The 22851-nt window shown below is 45.3% G+C and overlaps 2 protein-coding genes across 2 annotated transcripts in view; one reads left to right on the top strand and one right to left on the bottom strand.

Annotated features, from left to right (window-relative positions):
* Positions 1-22851, top strand: part of LOC135056555 (uncharacterized) — a 637874-nt gene that overhangs the window by 194501 nt on the left and 420522 nt on the right. The window lies entirely within an intron of this gene.
* Positions 1-22851, bottom strand: part of LOC135057891 (uncharacterized) — a 124357-nt gene that overhangs the window by 72573 nt on the left and 28933 nt on the right. Inside the window, exons 7-10 of the mRNA XM_063963609.1 lie at positions 15828-16706; positions 6211-6324; positions 4074-4139; positions 3912-3955 (exon numbers count right to left, since the gene is read on the bottom strand). Coding sequence (XP_063819679.1) covers positions 3912-3955; positions 4074-4139; positions 6211-6324; positions 15828-16706 — 1103 coding nt within the window. The remainder of the gene's footprint in view (positions 1-3911; positions 3956-4073; positions 4140-6210; positions 6325-15827; positions 16707-22851) is intronic.

Genomic DNA, 22851 nt, shown 5'->3' with positions numbered 1-22851 from the left:
ATCCTCGATTTCAACCCTAGTTAAGGAAAACGCATATAAAATCTTATATCGGTGGTATCTAGTCCCCTCCAGACTACACAAAATGTTTCCCTCCTCTCAGCCATTGTGCTGGAGAGGATGCGGCGGACACGGCTCTTCCCTCCATATATGGTGGACGTGCCCTAATATCGAGCTATTCTGGGACTCAGTCGCCCACCTGTTGAGTACAGTGCTCCAGACCCGGATATACAAAGATCCTTGGTCCTTCCTGCTAGGCCTCCCCACTGCCAATGCACCTCCGAACTCCGGTAAATTACTGACACAGATCTTGAACGCGGCTAGATGCGCAATTGCCCTAAATTGGAAAAAGAGGGAGTCCCCCCCTATACAACAGATCATCAACAAAGTATGGTACTTCGCAAGCATGGAAAAAATCACTGCATACCTCCATAACAGATCTTTTCAGTTTCTTCAAATATGGGAACTTTGGTTTGACTCACAGGCTCCCGCACACGGAGCTCGACCCCCCAGGAGCTCGACGGCCCTACTATTATGATCCCTGTACTCTCCTAGCCTGTCAAGTAGCTCAGAGGATTTCCCCAACATGTCCTTTCCGTGTTCCCCGAGTAGCACTTTCCATTTAGTGATAGCGCCATGCACGTACCAGCGCAAAACGGGGGCGTACCAGCGGCATTTCCCTAACCCTGTCACCTCTCCTCCTACTCTATTCCCTCCCCATCTCCCCTGTCTCTTTTTCTCGCCTCTCAGGTTCTATCTCTCTAGTCTCTACCCTCCTACAGTCTTAAGTACGAACCTGTGTGTTGGTCCCCACCCGTTTGAATAGTCTCTGTACACCCTGAGACATAACTCTTGGCTGTATCTTTGCATTGTGGGAACCACATATTCCTTATTATAAGGTTATATTTCTGTTATTGGTAATGTAATATTAGACAGAACAGCCCACCCCAAGAAAGGGGGGAGGCTGCAGTAATGTTTGTAACATGTAAAGTTTATACCCTGAAAATTAAAATAAACAATTTAAAAAAAAAAAAAAAACAGGTGTCAGTGCATCACTGCACTCGAGTCCTGGGAAAGATGGTGGCATCATATGAAGCCATTCCCTTCGGCAGGTTCCATGCGAGGACTTTCCAATGGGACCTACTAGACAAGTGGTCCGGGTCACATCTACAAATTCAGTTGATCACCCTGTCCCCCAGAGCCAGGGTATCTCTCCTGTGGTGGCTGCAGAGTGCTCACCTTCTAGAAGGCCGCAGGTTCGGCATTCAGGACTGGATCCTGGTGACCATGGACGCGAGCCTCCGAGGTTGGGGAGCAGTCACACAGGGAAGAAACTTCCAAGGTCTGTGGTCAAGTCAAGAGACGTCTTCACATCAACATCCTGGAACTGAGGGCCATATACAATGCCCTACGTAAAGCGGAGACCTTACTTCGCGACCAACCAGTTCTGATCCAGTCAGACAACATCACCGCAGTGGCTCATGTAAACCGCCAAGGCGGAACAAGGAGCAGAGTGGCAGTGGCGGAAGCCACCAGGATTCTTCGCTGGGCGGAAAATCATATAAGCGCACTGTCAGCAGTGTTCATTCCGGGAGTGGACAACTGGGAAGCAGACTTCCTCAGCAGACACGACCTGCATCCAGGAGAGTGGGGACTTCATCAGGAAGTCTTCGTACAGATTGCAAGTCAGTGGGGACTGCCCCAGATAGACATGATGGCGTCCCGCCTCAACAAAAAGCTACAGAGGTATTGCGCCAGATCAAAAGACCCCCAGGCAGTAGCTGTAGACGCCCTAGTGACACCATGGGTGTTCAAGTCGGTCTATGTGTTTCCTCCTCTTCCTCTCATACCCAAGGTGTTGAGAATAATAAGAAAAAGAGGAGTGAGAACAATTTGCATTGTTCCAGATTGGCCAAGAAGGACATGGTATCCGGATCTGCTGGAAATGCTCACAGAAGATTCGTGGCCTCTTCCTCTACGACAGGACCTGTTGCAACAGGGGCCCTGTCTGTTCCAAGACTTACCGCGGCTGCGTTTGACGGCATGGCGGTTGAACGTAGGATCCTAGCGGATAAAGGCATTCCGGATGAGGTCATTCCTACACCGATAAAGGCTAGGAAGGGCGTGACAGCTAAACATCATCACCGTATATGGCGAAAATATGTTTCTTGGTGTGAGGCCAGGAATTCTCCTACAGAAGAATTCCATCTGGGCCGTTTCCTTAACTTCCTACAGACTGGAGTGAATTTGGGCCTAAAATTAGGCTCCATTAAGGTTCAGATTTCGGCCTTATCCATTTTCTTTCAAAAAGAATTGGCTTTTCTTACAGAAGTACAGATTTTTGTAAAGGGAGTGCTGCATATTCAGCCTCCTTTTATACCTCCGGTGGCGCCTTGGGACCTTAACGTGGTGTTGAGTTTCCTTAAGTCGCACTGGTTTGAACCACTTCAATGGTGCAGTTAAAATATCTCACGTGGAAAGTGGTCATGTTGTTGGCCTTGGCTTCGGCTAGGCGAGTGTCGGAATTGGCGGCTTTGTCTCATAAAAGCCCCTATCTGGTTTCCATATGGATAGAGCGGAATTGCGGACCCGTCCTCAATTCTTGCCTAAGGTGGTGTCATCTTTTCATATAAACCAACCTATTGTGGTGCCTGTGGCTACGCAAGACTTGGAGGATTCTGAGTCCCTTGATGTAGTCAGGGCTTTGAAAATTTACGTGGCCAGAACGGCTAGAGTCAGAAAAACAGAAGCACTGTTTATCCTATACGCAGCCAACTAGGTTGGCGCCCCTGCTTCGAAACAGACTATTGCTCGCTGGATCTGTAACACGATTCAGCAGGCGCATTCTACGGCTGGATTGCCGTTACCAAAATCGGTCAAGGCCCATTCCACTAGGAAGGTGGGCTCGTCTTGGGCGGCTGCCCGAGGGATCTCGGCACTACAACTATGCTGAGCTGCTACTTGGTCGGTTTCAAACACCTTTGCAAAGTTCTATAAGCTTGATACCCGGGCTGAAGAGGACCTCCTGTTCTGTTTGCTCAATCAGTGCTGTAGAGTCATCCGCACTCTCCCGCCCGTTTGGGAGCTTTGGTATGCGGAATACTTCTGCAAGACTTGTATATAGTTTTGCTTACATAAGGGTTATGTTATAGTTTTCATTGGTCTTGGACTGATGCTATGTTGTTTTTTCATACTGTTAACTGGATAGTATATCACAAGTTATACGGTGTGGATGGTGTGGGCTGGTATGAATCTCGCCCTTGGATTACAAAAATCCTTTCCTCGTACTGTCCGTCTCCTCTGGGCACAGTTTCTCTAACTGGAATCTGGAGGAGGAGCATAGAGGGAGGAGTCAGTACACACCCATACCTAAAGTCTTTCTTAAAGTGCCCATGTCTCCTGCGGTGCCCGTCTATCCCCATGGTCCTTACGGAGTCCCCAGCATCCTCTACGGACTAAGAGAAAAAGATTTACCGGTAGGTTTAAAATCATATATTTTTTTTGCCTGCTTTCCCTTACACCTCCCAAGTTACCACTTTTGATCAAATTGTCCACACCTTGAGGAGCTTTCTCCTCTACATTTTGGTTGAGACTCATTAACATTGACCTCTCTTGATGTCTTCTTTATACAAGTGGTTATATTTTTAATTATCCATGTCAAAGATTCTCAACTCTCCCGACAAGACGCCTTGCCTTAATATATTTTGCTGTCTAGAAAGTAGATTTAGTAGCAATACAGGAATCTCACTTATCATTGCATTCTACCTCCGGTTTACCAATCATACTTTCCCGACTTGTTATATTTCATGTGACCATCCTTCTTAGAACTGTCCCTGTAAACTGGAGAATTCATGGGTGGACTGCAATGGTCGATATTTGATCCTTGTTGGGAAGTTAGGTTCCAGATATGTCACCTTTATGTCACTGTATGCCCCCAAAGCTAGACAGCACAGGTTTCCTTACAAAAAAATCAAGAGGTTTAAAAAGGAGAATTGTTTCTTATGGGTGGTTTTAATGTTGCACCTGACCCTCATTTAGATAAATCCTCCTTTAACACCCGTCATGCAGCCCGTTACCTTGCTTGTGCTTTGTCACATTTGCTGGAAGAATACGATCTGTATGATTCATGGCAGATGAAGAATCTAGGGATGAGTAATTACACCTATTACTCTACTGTACATAAATCCTATATGAGGATTGATCTCCTATTGGCTGATAAATGGTCTCTGCAGTCAGTTTCCCATGTTACCATATTACTTATTTCCAGGTCTGATCATGCACCACTGACATGGTCTCTTCAAACACCCCCTACCCCCATACTCTGACACCATAGCACCTACAGGAATACATTCTTTTAGAACGTGAGGGTAAATAGTTTTTGCAAGACTTATTGACCTCTTACATAGAATAAAATGTCATGCTACTCTCCAAAATTGTTTCTCTGAGCGATACCATATGTGGTCCCAACATGCTTTGTAAGTAAAGTCTATACTGTTATCTTGTCTTTTATTTGGAAAGATAAAGGACCTGGAATGGCTACGGCTCATCTGCTTAGATCTAAGACTTAAGGGCCGTACTGACAGGGAGATTTCCCTAGAGATGTGTGCTGAGTGGTCTAGCACAGACCGCTCAGCACACATCTCTCCCCCCGCTCAGCGCAGTGCGATGTGTGCTGAGCGAGGGGGAGTGGACGGGTGGGAGGGGCACTCATTTCACCCAGTGGTGAAATGAGTGACCTGCTAGATTGTGCCTACATGCAGGCCAATTTAGCACCGGCAATAGCGACGCATGGGACCGCGCATCGCTGTCGCCGGCCCTCCTACACGCGGAGCGATGTTCAGCTAATTTCTAAGCAATTTAGTCAGACTGCTTAGAAATTAGCTGAACATCGGTCCGTGTGTACCCCCCGTAAAGATGGTTTGACTGCACCTAACCTTGAAATGTACCATCATGCCAGTGTCCTGGATGAAATGGACTGGCTCTCCCCCACTTACTAAACCCTGGGTAGATATCAACAACGTTCTCTCCAGTCATTTTCCTCTACAACAGACCTGTCCAACCTGCGGCTTTGCAAATCAGACACTGGGTGCTCTCCAACTCCTCCCAACCACAGCCCCTTCCACCACCACCTCCATATATAATGTCCAAACCCTCCTCCTTAGTACATAACGATGGCATAGCAATGTGGGGCAGAATGCTACTGTCTCCTATAGAAGACAGTAACCTGACAATCTAAACCAGGCGGGACGCAGAACTCAAGTTAATACAAGGTCTGTACCACACACCAGATAAAGTGCCCAGAATATGGCCGGAGTCTTCTAAATATAATCTTTATTAGCTTTACAGAACGTAATTCCTGAATAACAGCAGTGCTCAGCATTTCTTCTATTCTCACATTATGTTTTTTATTTATTCTCATCACATTATGTTTTTGTTTTTACATTTCGCTCTATCAGCCCTATTAAGGATATGAGGAATTATCCCTATATGTGTAAGTGAAGACAAAGGCAATAAATAGCTACTACCTATATAGAAAATGTTGGTTTTGACTCTTCTTTTACAGTATACCCATAAAATGGGGTTTTAACTATCCGTATAAATAATATCGCTTTTACATCGCAAACCCGGGTACAACCTGCGATTTTGAACCCAGGTCAGCCCCTTACACACACTGCACTTTCGATCCGGGTTATTCCCTGGTTGGCCCCTTTCACACTGAACCTGGGTCACCCATGTAAACACGATTAATGTCATTTAAAATGGACTTTTTGTGGCTCATAAAGATGAGATGTCAAAAGGAAAAAAAAAGGAGGAGGTGGGGACTGGTCACAGCATTGCAGCAATCATGGCCGACGGAGCACGTGTGTAGCCCTGAGTTCATGATTGCTTCTGCTGTACTGCTGTTTGATGCAGCCAGTGAGCGGTGATTGCAGCTTCTGACATTCTGGAGCATACTGTACAGCTATTTCAGGAGGAGGAGGGGGAGGGAGCAGTAATTGGCAGAGGGATATTCGTCGACACCAGTATCTGCGCAGGAGGAGATCCCTGATATCAGCTACAGTGATAACCATCCTGACCCTAAACCTGTCTGCAGACAGACGATTGAGGGCTAGAGAACGCAAGCATAGACAAGCATTCATGCAAAGGGTTGAAAATTTTCAACATGTTCAGTGGAATTCTCACTTTAGGATTTTGCTTGAAACGTTGTATTACCTCTTGGATCTACTGACCCCACCAACTTCAGGAGACCCATAGGACCAAGCAGGAGGCTAGCCATTGCATTTGTGGTGGAACACAACTCCTGGAGAACATTGGACACTTTCTTGCCTATTTGGAGTTGGGATATGGACAGTGTCCAACATCGTATACCAGGTGACATGGGCCTTGCTGGGCAATATCAGCGGTTTATTTTTCTGCTGCATTCAGGGTTTCCTGGCATGTGGATATCCTCAGTGCCGACCAACATCCCTATAATTGCTCCCCATAATAACACTGCTGAATATTATAATTGAAAAGGATGGCACTTTATCATCTTACAGGCCATAGTGAACCATAATTATTGGAAATTATTTTTTGGCCAGTGCGTGTTTTTTTATTATGTGCATATCTATCTTTTTGGTTTTCCTTTGGAAACCTCAGGGGTTATTCAGAGTTGGACGAAGATCTGGCTTCCAGCAGCAAGATATGTGTCCATCTACTTACATACTGGGGGCCGGCCAGGATGTGTGTAGCGCTGGTCCCTCACAGAGGAGAGGACAAGCGGATCAGCAAGTATACCCGTGTGATTATACCTTCTGCCAATATTTTATTTCGGGATTTTAATTAGAAATCAAAGACTGTCAATGAAGTCGAGATCCCAGATCACATCACTGGGGATGCAGCCGACCCTTTACGGTGATGGCTGATGAAGAGCTTCACGCAACATCTAGGGTTGACCCCCAAATCAAATTACATTTACACTGAGTTCAGCAAGTATGGTCATTGAAACTGCCTTTGGCCACTTACAAGGACGTTGGCACTGCCTCATGAAGTGCAACGATGTGGACCACATGACCGTGCTTGACGTTGTGGCTGCTTGTTGTACATTCCACAGTGGATGTGAGCTGAGGAGGGAGCAACTTCTGCCAGAGTGGCCTGTGCAGGATGCGGACTTTGGTTACTCTGCACTTCATTCTGAGACTATTTAGGGGACTATGGGGGTCATTCCGAGTTGTTCGCTCGCTAGCAGTTTTTAGCAGCCATGCACACGCTATGCCGCCGCCCACTGGGAGTGTATTTTAGCTAAGCAGAAGTGCGAACGAAGGGATCGCAGAGCGGCTACAAAGTTTTTTTGGGCAGTTTCTAAGTAGCTCTAAACCTACTCAGCGCTTGCGATCACTTCAGACTGTTCAGTTCCTGTTTTGACATCACAAACACGCCCTGCGTTCGCCCAGCCATGCCTGTGTTTTTTCCTGGCACGCCTGCGTTTTTCAAAACACTTCCTGAAAATGGTCAGTTGACACCCAGAAACGCCCACTTCCTGTCACTCACTATGCGGCCAGCAGTGCGACTAAAAAGCTTCACTAGACCCTGTGTGAAACTACATCGTTCGTTGTAATAGCACGTCACGCATGCGCATTGCGCCACATATGCATGTGCAGAAGTGCCGTTTTATTGCCTCAACGCTGCACAGCGAACGAATGCAGCTAGCGATCAACTCGGAATGACCACCTATATCTATAGAGAGGGCTGCTCTAGCGAACAACCTTCCCTAATTATTGAGTTAAAGCAATTCATGTTTATGTTACGTTCACCTAGCGTTCGTGTTTGAAATATTGAACATCGAAACACAATTTAAAAGCATGTATGTGCGATACGCTTCAAAAGGGATTTGCAAAGTCATCGGACAATGATAAACGTAAACAATAGATTATAAACCATCATTAGAATTTTACAAAACATTTTTATATAACAAAACGGGTGTTGTATAATAGACAGACAGTGTCCAGTTAGAGAGTCAATAGATAGACACCACGTTAGACAGTCAAAAGGTCAACAGAGTCAAAAGGTGACATGAAATAAGTGACAGTACAAAAAGACGATGGGGTCACAAGTTTGACATGAAAATGGTCGACATAAAAGGTAGACAACATTCTTTTTGCAGTTTTGGGGTTTGTGTGGACAGTGTTGTCATCTGGGACCCCCAATTGTAGAAAGGCTTCCCCTGGTGGGGCTCACTTCACTCGCAATGCTTTGGGCTTGAGGCTCGCTGCGTTCGCCACAAGGTTTATAACCAACTCTATGCCAACATGGATAGAGAAGGTATGAAATAGTCCAAAACATGTCCAATAAAAAAAACACCTGTTTACCTTTTTTATGACGACCTTTTGTCTGTTTAACATGTGTCTGCCTATTGACTGTCTAACTAGACACTATCTATCATCCGGATACCAACAAAACATTGTTAAATCTGCACATATAAGCCAAACACCTAACATTCCGAGTTGATCGCTCGCTAGCTGTTTTTAGCAGCCGTGCGAACGCATATTTGCCGCCCACAGAGGAGTGTATTTTAGCTGTGCAAGTGTGCGATCGCCTGTGCAGCCGGCCAGTACAAAAACAGTTTGTGCAGTTTCTGAGTAGGTCTGAACTTTCTCAGCCGCTGCGATCACTTCAGCCTGTCCGGTCCCGGTATGGACGTCAGACACGCGCCCTGCAAACGCTTGGACACGCCTGCGTTTTTCCAACCACTCCCAGAAAACGGTCAGTTGTCACCCATTAACTCCCTCTTCCTGTGAATCTTCTTGCGATCGGCTGTGCGAATGGATTCTTCATTAACTCCATCGCCCAGCAACGATCCGCTTTGTACCCGTACGACGCACCTGCGCATTGTGGTGCATACGCATGCGCAGTAGTGACCTGATCGCTGCGCTGCAAAAAATGGCAGCATGCGATCGGATCGGAATGACCGCCACAGTATCAAAATATTACCATAAGGCCTTTTATAAGTCATTTTAATTTTATCTGAAAATGGCCAGTAGAGGTGAATTCCTGTAAACAGGATACTCAGGATTTACCAGCCTTTGCGGAGGAGGTTGAGTGTGGTCATAGTGGGGGGCAGGGTTGTAGTGGGGATAAGGATGAGTAGGGTTGTGTGGAGCCGGCTGCTGTGGTGGTACTGTATGCTGGCCTTGACTCTTGGTAAACATTCGGTTGATTAACGACATCTGGACTTCCTGGTTTTCCTTTTTCCCTCACGTGTTCCATACTGTAGTCCTGCTGCATGGACCTTAGCTGGGTCATAAATGTATTCTGCATATCTTGCCCTGCCTGCAGAAACCTCTCCAGATGAGCATCTTCCCTCGCAGCCGTTGCGTCATGCATTTGCTATAATTTCTCACCCAGAACGTAGTCATCACTCTGGCGGCTTGCTCGGTTTTGTTTGGTCTCCTCCTTGGCGGAACCATATATACTGTGGAGTGAAGAAACAAAAAGAATCTTGCAGTAAGTGTATATAAATTCACAGTGGTATTTGCGATCATGTTTGTGGCCTTCCCCCACCTGCACCCTACCTACATTCTGCAACATTTATCATTTTGCTTTTTACCAATAAAACTTAAACTGTATGAGGAATTCTTTGTGTTTATGTTTTAATGAAGCCCTTACTTGTCGAGAACGGTGCCAGTAGAGTAGTAAGCCACGAGGACTAAATGGTTGCCGTGGGCAACATCTCCAGTATTTTCACTGTGTGAAGTGTGTTGAATTAAAAAATAATACTATTTCCACGAGAAGCTGGGGTCAGTGTACTTTGGGCCATCTCACTGATCCCAGCCCGTGGGTTGGAGAGATGGTGTCTTGATGTGACACAAGGATCTGGCACATTGGTTTCTGCAGGCTCCTACAGTAGTACCAGTGATGATGGGTTTGGGTGCTTGTGAGATTTGCACGCTGCTTGGGGGGATTTGGAGGAACAGGCCTGGCTGCTTTCCACCACTGCTAGGTGATGACGGTTTGGGTGCTTGTGAGGCTTGCACGCTGCTGGGGAATTTGGAGGAACAGGCCTGGCTGCTTTCCACCACTGCTAGGCTAGATGACAGGCGTGCTTAGTGCTGTGTTCCCTAACACATGGACACACAGATCATAGTACTGCCATTCAAGCCTGGCTGCACCACTTTTATATTTATTATGGTCATGGACATTGATATAATTTTTCTTTAGGGCTATGTATGACCTGCTGATGCCAGAAGCTTCAAACAACTTCCTTATGTATTTATAGACTATGGCATCTTCCACAGTGCCTGTGATTTGGCTGCATATCTCATCTTCCTCCTGATCCTCAGCAGCTCCCTCACCTCAACACTCCAATAGGCCGTTCCCTCACAGTGCTGAGCTTCTAGAATGCAGCTTTGTTGTTGTCTGCGGTGTGCTGTCTGTGTGTCAATGGCTCTGGCTGATGACATCACCAAAGAGGACACAGGAATATCCAATCAGCACCTTTATATGACGACCGGGTTAAATAACCTGGGTAGGGCCCTTTCACACTGCACATTGACCCATGTCAGACCGGTGTATAACCCTGCTTTATTCCCGGGTTGAAATGCCGGGTGGCTTGACCCAGGATATATCACTTTGGTGCTTTCACACTGCACCTCAACCCAGGTCAACCCGGCAATATCCCAGGTTATTTGGGTAATACGAATCATCACACGGTCATACAGTAATCACTACACCGTCATACAGTTATCACCACACGGCCATACAGTAATCACCACACGGCCATACAGTAATCACTACACGGCCATACAGTAATCACTACATCGCCATACAGTAATCACACCGCCATACAGTAATCACTACACCGTCATACAGTAATCACCACACGGCCATACAGTAATCACCACACCGCCATACAGTAATCACACCGCCATACAGTAATCACACCGCCATACAGTAATCACACTGCCATACAGTAATCACCACACCGTCATACAGTAATCACTACACCGCCATACAGAAATCACCACATAGCCATACAGTAATCACCACACCATACAGTAATCACTACACTGCCATACAGAAATCACCACATAGCCATACAGTAATCACCACACCGCCATACAGAAATCACTACACCGCCATAAAGTAATCACCACACCATACAGTAATCACTACAAAGCCATACAGAAATCACCACATAGCCATACAGTAATCACTACATCGCCATACAGTAATCACTACACGGTCATACAGTAATCACCACACGGCCACAAAATAATCACACCACCATACAGTAATCACTATACAGCCACACAGTAATCACCACACTGCCATACAGTAAGCACCACACCGTAAATCACCACACAGCCACATAGTGGTTACCACACCCCCATACAGTAATCACCGCGCCGCCATACAGTAATCACCACACTGTCATACAGTAATCACAACACTACCATACAGTAATCACTACACCGCTATACAGTAATCACCACACCGCCATACAGTGATCACTACACCGCCAAACAGTAATCATTACACAGTGATTACCACACCACCATACAGTAATCACTGCACCGTCATACAGTAATCACCACACGGCTACACAGTACAGAAATCACCACACCGCCATACAGTAATCACTACACCATCATACAGTAATCACAATGCCATACAGTAATCACTACACCACTATACAGTAATCACAATGCCATACAGTAATCACTACACCATTATACAGTAATCACCACACCGCCATACAGTAATCACTACACCATCATACAGAAATCACAATGCCATACAGTAATCACTACACCGCTATACAGTAATCACTACACCGCCACACAGTAATCACTACACCGCCACACAGTAATCACTACACCATCATACAGTAATCACCACACGGCCATACAGTAATCACCACACCGTCATACAGTAATCACCACACGGCCATACAGTAATCACCACACCGTCATACAGTAATCACCACACGGCCATACAGTAATCACTACACGGCCATACAGTAATCACTACACCGCCATACAGTAATCACACCGCCATACAGTAATCACTACACCGTCATACAGTAATCACCACACGGCCATACAGTAATCACACCACCATACAGTAATCACACTGCCATACAGTAATCACCACACCGTCATACAGTAATCACTACACCGCCATACAGAAATCACCACATAGCCATACAGTAATCACACCATACAGTAATCACTACACTGCCATACAGAAATCACCACATAGCCATACAGTAATCACCACACCGCCATACAGAAATCACTACACCGCCATAAAGTAATCACCACACCATACAGTAATCACTACACAGCCATACAGAAATCACCACATAGCCATACAGTAATCACTACATCGCCATACAGTAATCACCACACCATACAGTAATCACTACACGGTCATACAGTAATCACCACACGGCCACAAAATAATCACACCACCATACAGTAATCACTATACAGCCACACAGTAATCACCACACCGCCATACAGTAAGCACCACACCGTAAATCACCACACAGCCACATAGTGGTTACCACACCCCCATACAGTAATCACTGCACCGCCATACAGTAATCACCACACTGTCATACAGTAATCACAACACTACCATACAGTAATCACTACACCGCTATACAGTAATCACCACACCGCCATACAGTGATCACTACACCGCCAAACAGTAATCATTACACAGTGATTACCACACCACCATACAGTAATCACTGCACCGTCATACAGTAATCACCACACGGCTACACAGTACAGAAATCACCACACCGCCATACAGTAATCACTACACCATCATACAGTAATCACAATGCCATACAGTAATCACTACACCACTATACAGTAATCACAATGCCATACAGTAATCACTACACCATTATACAGTAATCACCACACCGCCATACAGTAATCACTACACCATCATACAGAAATCACAATGCCATACAGTAATCACTACACCGCTATACAGTAATCACTACACCGCCACACAGTAATCACTACACCATCATACAGTAATCACAATGCCATACAGTAATCACTACACCATCATACAGTAATCACAATGCCATACAGTAATCACCTCGCCGCTATACAGTAGTCACAATGCCATACAGTAATCACTACACCATCATACAGTAATCACAATGCCATACAGTAATCACTACACCATCATACAGTAATCACAATGCCATACAGTAATCACTACACCATCATACAGTAATCACAATGCCATACAGTAATCACCTCGCCGCTATACAGTAGTCACAATGCCATACAGTAATCACTACACCATCATACAGTAATCACAATGCCATACAGTAATCACACCGCCACACAGTAATCACAAGGCCATACAGTAATCACCACACCGCCACACAGTGATCACCACACCGCCACACAGTAATCCCCAACACCTTCATACAGTAATCACACTGCCATACAGTAATCACCACATAGCCAAACAAATCATAACAACACCAGGCTGATTCATGAGGAATAGTATAACATGACATATGTTTGAACTGTAATACACCATGTTTATTTTATACATTTTATGATCTCATTGTGATAGTTTATTGTATTATTAAAATAATTAGGTCAATAAACAGCCAGTGACAGGAGACATACTGAGGCTCATTCAGGTGCGGTCACATAGCGGCTATTGTACAAACATTTGCCGGATTTCTTACTACGCGTGCGTGTGAGTGTCAGTACGCATACTCAGTGAGTGAATTGTGATGGCGGTCACACCAAGGAATTAGTCGCAAGGTGAGAGTGACAAATAAACAGTGTTTGGGGGTGGGAATGGGGGGTGGTCGGGTAAACGTAGGTCTCATTGCCATTCAGACGCCATTTTCTAGGCGTGCATAAATTAGCAGTTGCAATCTTACTTGCTACTGGCGAGCCCTCAGCATCCTGGGAGAGCAGCTCATCCTGAGCGTCTTCAGAGGCAAAACGCAACAACATGACCTGACTTGAGATGATGGTACCAATGTATCAGCAATTATACGCTGCTGGATATAAATTATATTTCACCAGTGGGCGTCCCTATGCTCAGGTTACCTTCTGCCCATATTACCATATAATCACAACTGCAGATGGCAAAAGATGGAAACGGCAGCAGCAAGAACAACCGCACCTGAATGAGCACCACTATGCTTACTGAATAAAATATTGTCAATTGCTAACACACAAAGTATCATCTGAGTAACTCCACTTACTTAGGTCATGGAAATACACTGCTCAAAAAAATAAAGGGAACACTAAAATAACACATCCTAGATCTGAATGAATGAAATATTCTTATTAAATACTTTGTTCTTTACATAGTTGAATGTGCTGACAACAAAATCACACAAAAATTATCAATGGAAATCACATTTATTAACCCATGGAGGTCTGGATTTGGAGACACACTCAAATTAAAGTGGAAAAACACACTACAGGCAGATCCAACTTTGATGTAATGTCCTTAAAACAAGTCAAAATGAAGCTCAGTAGTGTGTGTGGCCTCCACGTGCCTGTATGACTTCCCTACAATGCCTGGGCATGCTCCTGATGAGGTGGCGGATGGTCTCCTGAGGGATCTCCTCCCAGACCTGGACTAAAGCATCCGCCAACTCCTGGACAGTCTGTGGTGCAACGTGGCATTGGTGGATGGAGCGAGACATGATGTCCCAGATGTGCTCAATTGGATTCAAGTCTGGGGAATGGGCAGGCCAGTCCATAGCATCAATGCCTTCGTCATGCAGGAACTGCTGACACACTCCAGCCACATGAGGTCTAGCATTATCTTGTATTAGGAGGAACCCAGGGCCAACCGCACCAGCTTATGGTCTCACAAGGGGTCTGAGGATCTCATCTCAGTACCTAATGGCAGTCAGGCTACCTCTGGCGAGCACATGGGGGGCTGTGCGGCACCCCAAAGAAATGCCACCCCACACCATTACTGACCCACTGCCAAACCGGTCATGCTGGAGGATGTTGCAGGCAGAACATTCTCCTTGGCATCTCCAGACTCTGTCACATGTGCTCAGTGAGAACCTGCTTTCATCTGTGAAGAGCACAGGGCGGCAGTGGCGAATTTGCCAATTTTGGTGTTCTCTGGCAAATGCCAAACGTCCTGCACGGTGTTGGGCTATAACCACAACCCCCACCTGTGGACGTCGGGCCCTCATACCACCCTCATGGAGTCTGTTTCTGATCATTTGAGTAGACACATGCACATTTATGGCTTGCTGGAGGTCATTTTGCAGGGCTCTGGCAGTGCTCCTCCTGTTCCTCCTTGCACAAAGGTGGTTAGCAGTCCTGCTGCTGGGTTGTTGCCCTCCTACGGCCTCCTCCACGTCTCCTGATGTACTGGCCTGTCTCCTGGTAGCGCCTCCATGCTCTGAACACTACACTGATAGACACAGCAAACCTTCTTGCCACAGCTCGCATTGATGTGCCATCCTGGATGAGTTGCACTACCTGAGCCACTTGTGTGGGTTGTAGACTCCGTCTCATGCTACCACTAGAGTGAAAGCACCACCAGCTTTCAAAAGTGACCAACACATCAGCCAGAAAGCATAGGAGCTGAGAAGTGGTCTGTGACCTGCAGAACAACTCCTTTATTGGGAGTGTCTTGCTAATTGCCTATAATTTCCACCTGTTGTCTATTCCATTTGCACAACAGCATGTGAAATTGATTGTTAATCAGTGTTGCTTTCTAAGTGGACAGTTTGATTTCACAGAAGTGTGATTGATTTGGAGTTACATTGTGTTGTTTAAGTGTTCCCTTTATTTTTTTGAGCAGTGTAGTTTTTCATCTGTGGTTTCGCTGAAGTTTTACAAGATCTGTTTTCTGTATAAAACATTTCCCACACTTAAAACATGGAAATGGCTTCTCCGCTGTGTGACTTCTCTGATGTTTAACAAGATGTGATTGAATTGCAAAACATTTTCCACACTCAGAACATGGAAATGGTTTCTCACCTGTGTGACTTCTCTGATGTTTTACAAGATCTGATTTCTGTATAAAACATTTTCCACACTCAGAACATGGAAATGGCTTCTCCCCTGTGTGCCTTCTCTGATGTTTTACAAGATCTGATTTCTGTCTAAAACATGTCCCACACTCAGAACATGGAAATGGCTTCTCACCTGTGTGACTTCTCTGATGTGTAACAAGATATGCTTTCTGTCTAAAACATTTCCCACACTCAGAACATGGAAATGGCTTCTCACCTGTGTGACTTCTCTGATGTATAACAAGATGTGATTTCTGTCTAAAACATTTCCCACACTCAGAACATGGAAATGGCTTCTCACCTGTGTGACTTCTCTGATGTCTAACAAGTTGTGATTTCTGTCTAAAACATTTCCCACACTCAACACATGGAAATGGCATCTTCTGTGGCTGATGGGTAATAAGCTGTGTGTCCTGTGTAAAACATTTGGCATCTGTAGTAGAGGGGAACACTGTATCTACTCTTAGAGCTGTAACAGATGAATCAGAGTTATCAGGAGAACATTCCCCATGATCAGAAGAACCAGATGATATATCTGCACGGTGATGTGCCACATGTATAACTGGGGTAAGAGGGATTTCTTCTGGAGATTCTTGGGTGACATTTTTTTCTTCTATTTCACCATCTGGATATAAAGTGAGATGATCCTCTGAGACATTCCAGCTGCTACATCCATCTGCTGGGAATAAAATACATATATAGAAAATTATTGCCCAAAAGTTACATTTATCAATAAAGACTATGGTGAAATGTCCCTAAATTGCCATGAATTGGGAAGATGTTGGAGTAACGTAGAAATTATTAACTGCCAGCAATAGATATAAATAAATATATTTCTCCGGCTGGGTACACAGGTTATCCACAGGATAACATTGAGATATGCTTGAGCGTCAGCGGATTGGCACCAAATCGATCACAAGCTTTGTGGCCTCCCAGGATGCACCGGGCTCGTCCACATAATCCCGCCCACCGACTCAGTCTAATCTGTTTTTTGTTTGGTGCGGCAGGAGTCAGACCATGGTCACAGGGCTGCTGTGTTTTGCAGTCCTAAGAGCTTTTTTTGATTTATTTTTATAGTCTTACCTTTTTTTGAGTGAACTTTCCTAACAGCGTCTTACACGCATATTGGAAAGAGTCGCTCCAACAACTCTCCGCCGGGTCACAACAACGCTTACCCACGGTACAAGTGCTGTCTCGATGGGCGTCTGTGTCGGATGTTGCTAGCAGGTCCAGCAGACGTTACCAGGCTGGGGCCAGAGCACGGTGAGAAGGTAAGGCATCGGTTCCACTTAGAGGGGGAATACGGACACAGCTGCACTGATTTGGGAGGAGACTACCAAACAGTAGCTGGCGTGCCGCCACCATGGGTGCTCCAGCGCTATGCTTTAGGGATCAGAGGATCCAGGATTAGTTTGAGGCTGCGATCCCTAGGGTTGATGCCAGCAGTGGGGAGTCAGACGCTCTCCTGGTCGCCCCTCCCCCCAGTTCATGACCAGTTTCCGAGCGTCTCCCGCCATGAACTGATTGCCTCACTTCTGTCTTAGATGCTACCATGAGGGAACTCTGTTGCAGCATGGTGTTGCATTTGTACACACTAAAGTTTGACCACTAAGAGACTTGTCTGCATGCACTAATGTTCACTGAGCGTCTGTGTCCAATAAAGATACTGGAGCGGCTGTGTACACTAGTAGCATCTGGATCCACTCAGCGGTTTGCAAACGTATTGATCGATCCTGGAAGTGGGGTGAGTCTCCCTGTATCCCACTCTACAGAGTAAGGGCTATACAGCACTAAAATTCTATCTACTATGTTAGTATGAATAATTAAGTTTAGTGCCTATTGTATATGAGTTTTTGTACAATGCTGTAGTTTTCTCTGCAATTGCGTCTGAATACATTAAAATAACTGTATAACACAGAGAACAGTAGATGTACGCCTACATACTTGAAATGTGTTGTAGTTGATAAAATGCTTATATGACTAATAATATCATGTGACTGACTGCTAGTGTGATTGTTGACTTTATATGTTTGTCTGTGTTTTTTTTTCTGAACCTTAATGCTGGTGCTTGGGTTGGGGATCAGATTGATATAACTTTTTATGCAATATAAAGTGTTTTCCGTCACATATTGTGTAGTACTGTGGATAAGTTGATTATTTATCATGTCTAAGAGCGGCAAAGGTGACGAGGTTACTACAGTAACACCAACACTCAAAACAGGTTTATCCTGCAAGGTGGGGTTAATAACTCAATCCTTGGATAATGGATTGTGTGCAAATTGTTTTTCATTTCAGCAGACTACTAGGCAGATCCCTGTTCAACAACAAATAGATCCACCCTGGGCCATATTTGCACAGAATATCCAGTATAGCTGACAGGTTGGCCCCTGCAGCTCCTATCGCAGGAATAGGTTACACGGTTAACCCTTACATGCCGCTCCCATCTTATGGTATAGACCAGGGCTGGCCAAACCGGTCCTCGAGATCTACCAACAGTTCATGTTTTCCAGGCCTCCTGGAGATCTGTAGATTTGGCTGTTAGGAATGAATGCAGCACATCTTAATTAGTAATGACTACACCGGTGCACCAGCTAGGTGGTCTGGAAAAGTGAACTGTTGGTAGATCTCGAGGACCGGTTTGGCCAGCCCTGGTATAGACCCTACAGCTTCTACAAGTCAACAAGCCGAGAGACCGAAGGTAAATATATCATCCAATTCACAAGTTACACAGGAGGATACAACAGATGATGATGACTCCATATACTCTACTTCACCTTATGAAGGACAAATAGAGGGCTTCCGCTCAGAAGATATAGCTGAGTTAATTGGAGCAATGAAGGCTATTCTGTCTCTGGAAGACTCAGTTGAGCCCGTAGTAAAAACTAAAAACACCTGTGTTTAAATGTACCAGAACAGTGAGGGTAGAATTTCCAGGGTCAGAAGAACTGACGGAAAGTATGGAGGAGTCTTGGGCTATGCCCAATAAGAAATACAAAATCCCAAGGAAATGGGATTCGTACTACCTTTTTCCAACTGGGGACTGTTTAAAAAGAGAAGTGCCTCCTAAGTAGATAAGCACGTCATTCAACTGGTGCGAAAATCCGTTTTACCTTTGCCTTCAACATCATTAAATGATGTCACAGACAGGAGAGTGGATAGTGTTTTGAAAAAAATTTTTTCCCTGTCAGGGGCAGTCATAAGGCCGGCCATGGCCTCGGCCTGGATGGCAAAAGCGGTAGTGGAATGGGCTGAAGAATTAGAGAATGGGCTTTTAGCACCTACGAGGGAGCAGGAGTCTCATATAGCCCATATGAAACAGGCTGCACTATTCCTAGAAGAAGCAGCAATGGATATGGGTACGATTGCTTCCAAAGCTTCAGCCTTAACGGCAGCTGCTCGCAGAGCAATTTGGCTACATACATGGAAAGCTGATTCCGAATCCAAAAAGGTTCTGGAAGCTTTGCCTTTTGTTGAGAACATTCTTTTTGGTAAGGAATTGACAGAAATTCTGGAGTCACAAATCTGAATCCAAGAAGGTTAAATTTCTTGCCAGTTATACTCCTAAACCTAGGGGTTCATGTTGTAGGCCATTTCGGTGGCATGCTAAAACAAAAAGGTAAGAATGAACCTAACCAAATCCAGTACAATAAGTCTGGTAAAACGAGGAAGCAGTGGGCCACTGGAGGGCCAGCTTCCAAACCAGAACAGAAACCATCAGCCTGAGGGTGCGGGCCTCCACTTGGGGGACTCCAAGGTAGGGGGGCCATCTTCTTCAGTTTGCACACATATGGCAACAGTCGACAACAGACACTTGGGTGCAAGAAGTGGTATCTCGGGTTATGTTTTCCCATTCAAAAAACAGCCTCCTCTAAGGTTTTTTTGTACCAGCCAATCTCACATAGAGACGAGGGCCAGGGCACTGCAAGAAGCAGTTCACAAATTGCTTCAGTCAGGAGTAATCGTCCTGGTACCTCCGGAACAACGGGGCAAGGGGTTTTACTCCAACCTATGCTTGGTCCAGAAATCAAATGGGTCGTTTCGACCCATTCTCAATCTCAAAATGTTGAACAAATACATTTGGGTACCATGCTTCCACATGGAGACCTTACGTTCCATAATTTTAGCCATGGAACCAGGGGATTACATGGTATCTCTGGATATACAGGATGCTTACCTGTATGTGCCAATAGCATTGTGCCATCAGTGTTATCTCAGGTTCGCTATCCTCCAGCAACATTTTCAGTTCCAAGCCTTACCCTTTGGGTTGGCTACAGCCCCCAGAGTATTTACCAAGATCATGGTGGTTTATGGCAGCTTATCTCCGCAAACAGGGGATAAGAATATTTCCATACCTCAACGATCTTTTAATCCTGGCACTGTCCCAGGAAATGCTTTTGAGCCATCTCCAACAGACAATAACTCGTCTACAAAAACATGGATGGCTCATAAATTGGGCAAAGTAGTCTTTAATTCAGTCACAACGGATGATTCACTTAGGGGCTGTTTTGGATTCAGGTCTGCAGAGGATAATTCTACCTGTGGGAAACATATCCAAGATGCAGTTGATGACTCAGGAATTGTTGCACAGTCAAACAATATCAGTTCACTCGGCTATGCGAGTGATGGGGTTGATGGTGTCGACATGGTGGAATATGCACAATTCCACTCGAGACCTTTACAACATCTGATTCTAACCAGATGGAATGGAGTACATCAGACAATAAAGAAACAAATGATGGTACTTTCGGTAAGGGTAAAAAGGTCATTAGCCTGGTGGCTACAGACATCCCATCTAGACAAAGGGAGACCCTTTTGGATATCAGATTGGGAGATCCTAACAACGGATGCCAGTCTTCAGGGCTGGGGATCAGTGTACGGAAACTTGTGATTTCAGGGACAATGGACCAAAAAAGAAAAAGTTGCCTGCCAATAAATTTGTTGGAACTACGAGCCATATACAGGGCACTGATTCAGGCAAAGGACATTCTGCAAGGAAAACCAGTCCAGATCCGCTCGGACAATGCAATGGCAGTAGCGTACCTCAACCATCAGGGAGGAACTCACAGCCAAGGAGCAATGGAGGAGGTAAGTCGCATACTAAAGTAGGCAGAACTCCATCTTCCAGCATTATCCGCAGTGTTCGTTCCAGGAGTCCTAAACTGGGAAGCGGACTTTCTCAGTCGACACACCATTCAGGAAACTGAATGGGCTCTACACCCGGAGGTCTTTCAGACTCTAGTAGACAAGTGGGGGTTGCCAGAGATAAATCTTATGGCGTCCCATCTGAATCACAAAGTTCCGGTATACGGACCCCAGAGCGACCCTAGTGGACGCACTATCAGTGAAATGGGAATTTCATCTGGCATATCTGTTTCCTACAATCTCCCTGCTACCAAGGGTGGTGAGGAAAATAAAGCAAACAAAAGGTACCATGATTCTAATAGCTCCGGCTTGGCCAAGGAGGCATTGGTACATAGATCTGCAGAGGATGACGATGGATGCTCCAATTCTGCTCCCTCAACGTCCAGATCTACTGATGCAGGGTCCTTGTTGTCACAAGCATCTGGATTGGCTGTCTTTGACGGCATGGCTGTTGAAACCTCTATCCTAAGACCTAGAGGCGTTTCACAACAGGTAATTCAAACAATGCTTAGAGCAAGGAAACCTTCCTCTGCTCGCATTTATCACCAAATATGGCAAGCCTATATTCATTGGTGCGGTGAAAGAAATATGGACCCGAAATCTTTCAGAGTATCCAGTATCTTAGATTTCCGTCAGGCAGGAATGGATAAGGGTTTGAAGGTGGCTTCCTTGAGAGTTCAAGTTTCAGCATTAACTGTATGGTTTCAAAAGAAAATTGCTACTTTACAGGATGTGCGTACTTTTTTCCAGGGAATGCTGCACATTCAACCACCTTTTGTTCCTCCTGCAGTACCTTGGGATTTAAGTCTGGTTCTCAAAGCCCTTCAGGGGACTCCGTTTGAACCACTTAAGAAAGTGGATCTTAAATGGTTGACAGCTAACGTACTCTTTCTTCTAACTATGGCATCAGCTAGAAGAGTATCAGATTTAGGAGCGCTGTTGTGTAAGTCTCCTTTTCTGATTTTTTTATCCAGATAAAGCCGTTCTCAGAACTAAATCTGGTTATCTTCCAAAGGTGATCTCTAAGTTTCACCTTAATGAAGAAATTGTGGTCCCGGCTTTTCAGGTAGCGGGACTGTCTGCGGGAGAAGAGTCGCTGGACGTAGTCTGGCCATTAAGAATCTACGTAGATTGTACCAGTGCCATCAGAAAGACAGATTCTCTCTTCATTCTCTACAGATTTTATAAGAGGGGATGGCCTGCTACTAAACAGATGCTAGCAAGATGGCTTCGAATGACTATTTCAGAAGCAAACTCTTGTGCTGATCTCCCTGTTCCGGCTAATGTCTCTGCTCACTCTACACGTAAGGTAGGTCCTTCCTGGGCAGCACAACATGATGCTTCAGCAGAACAGATATGTAAGGCAGCCACATGGTCTTCCATTAACACATTTATTAGACATTATGCCTTGGATACCTTTGCCTCTCATGACGCTGAATTTGGGCAAAAGGTTCTCCTGTCCAATCCCAAATTTGCTGTGGGAAATCCCAATGTTATCCTGGGGATAACCTGTGGACCCAAATATACGTTATGGTAATTAGTATAAAGATTCTCAAATCAGGTGCGTCAGGGTGGGATCCCTGTGGAAACCTGTGGACATCAACAGTAAGTTCTTACCATAACGTATATTTATGTGACAATCCAGCACGTGGACTGTGGACTGCAACCTACACACCAGCCCG

The sequence above is a fragment of the Pseudophryne corroboree genome, chromosome 3 (genome assembly GCF_028390025.1).
Source record: "Pseudophryne corroboree isolate aPseCor3 chromosome 3, aPseCor3.hap2, whole genome shotgun sequence".
In the NCBI taxonomy this organism is placed as follows: domain Eukaryota; kingdom Metazoa; phylum Chordata; class Amphibia; order Anura; family Myobatrachidae; genus Pseudophryne; species Pseudophryne corroboree.
The sequence above is the reverse complement of the archived record's forward strand: the minus strand, read 5'-3'. Positions and strand labels throughout refer to the sequence as shown.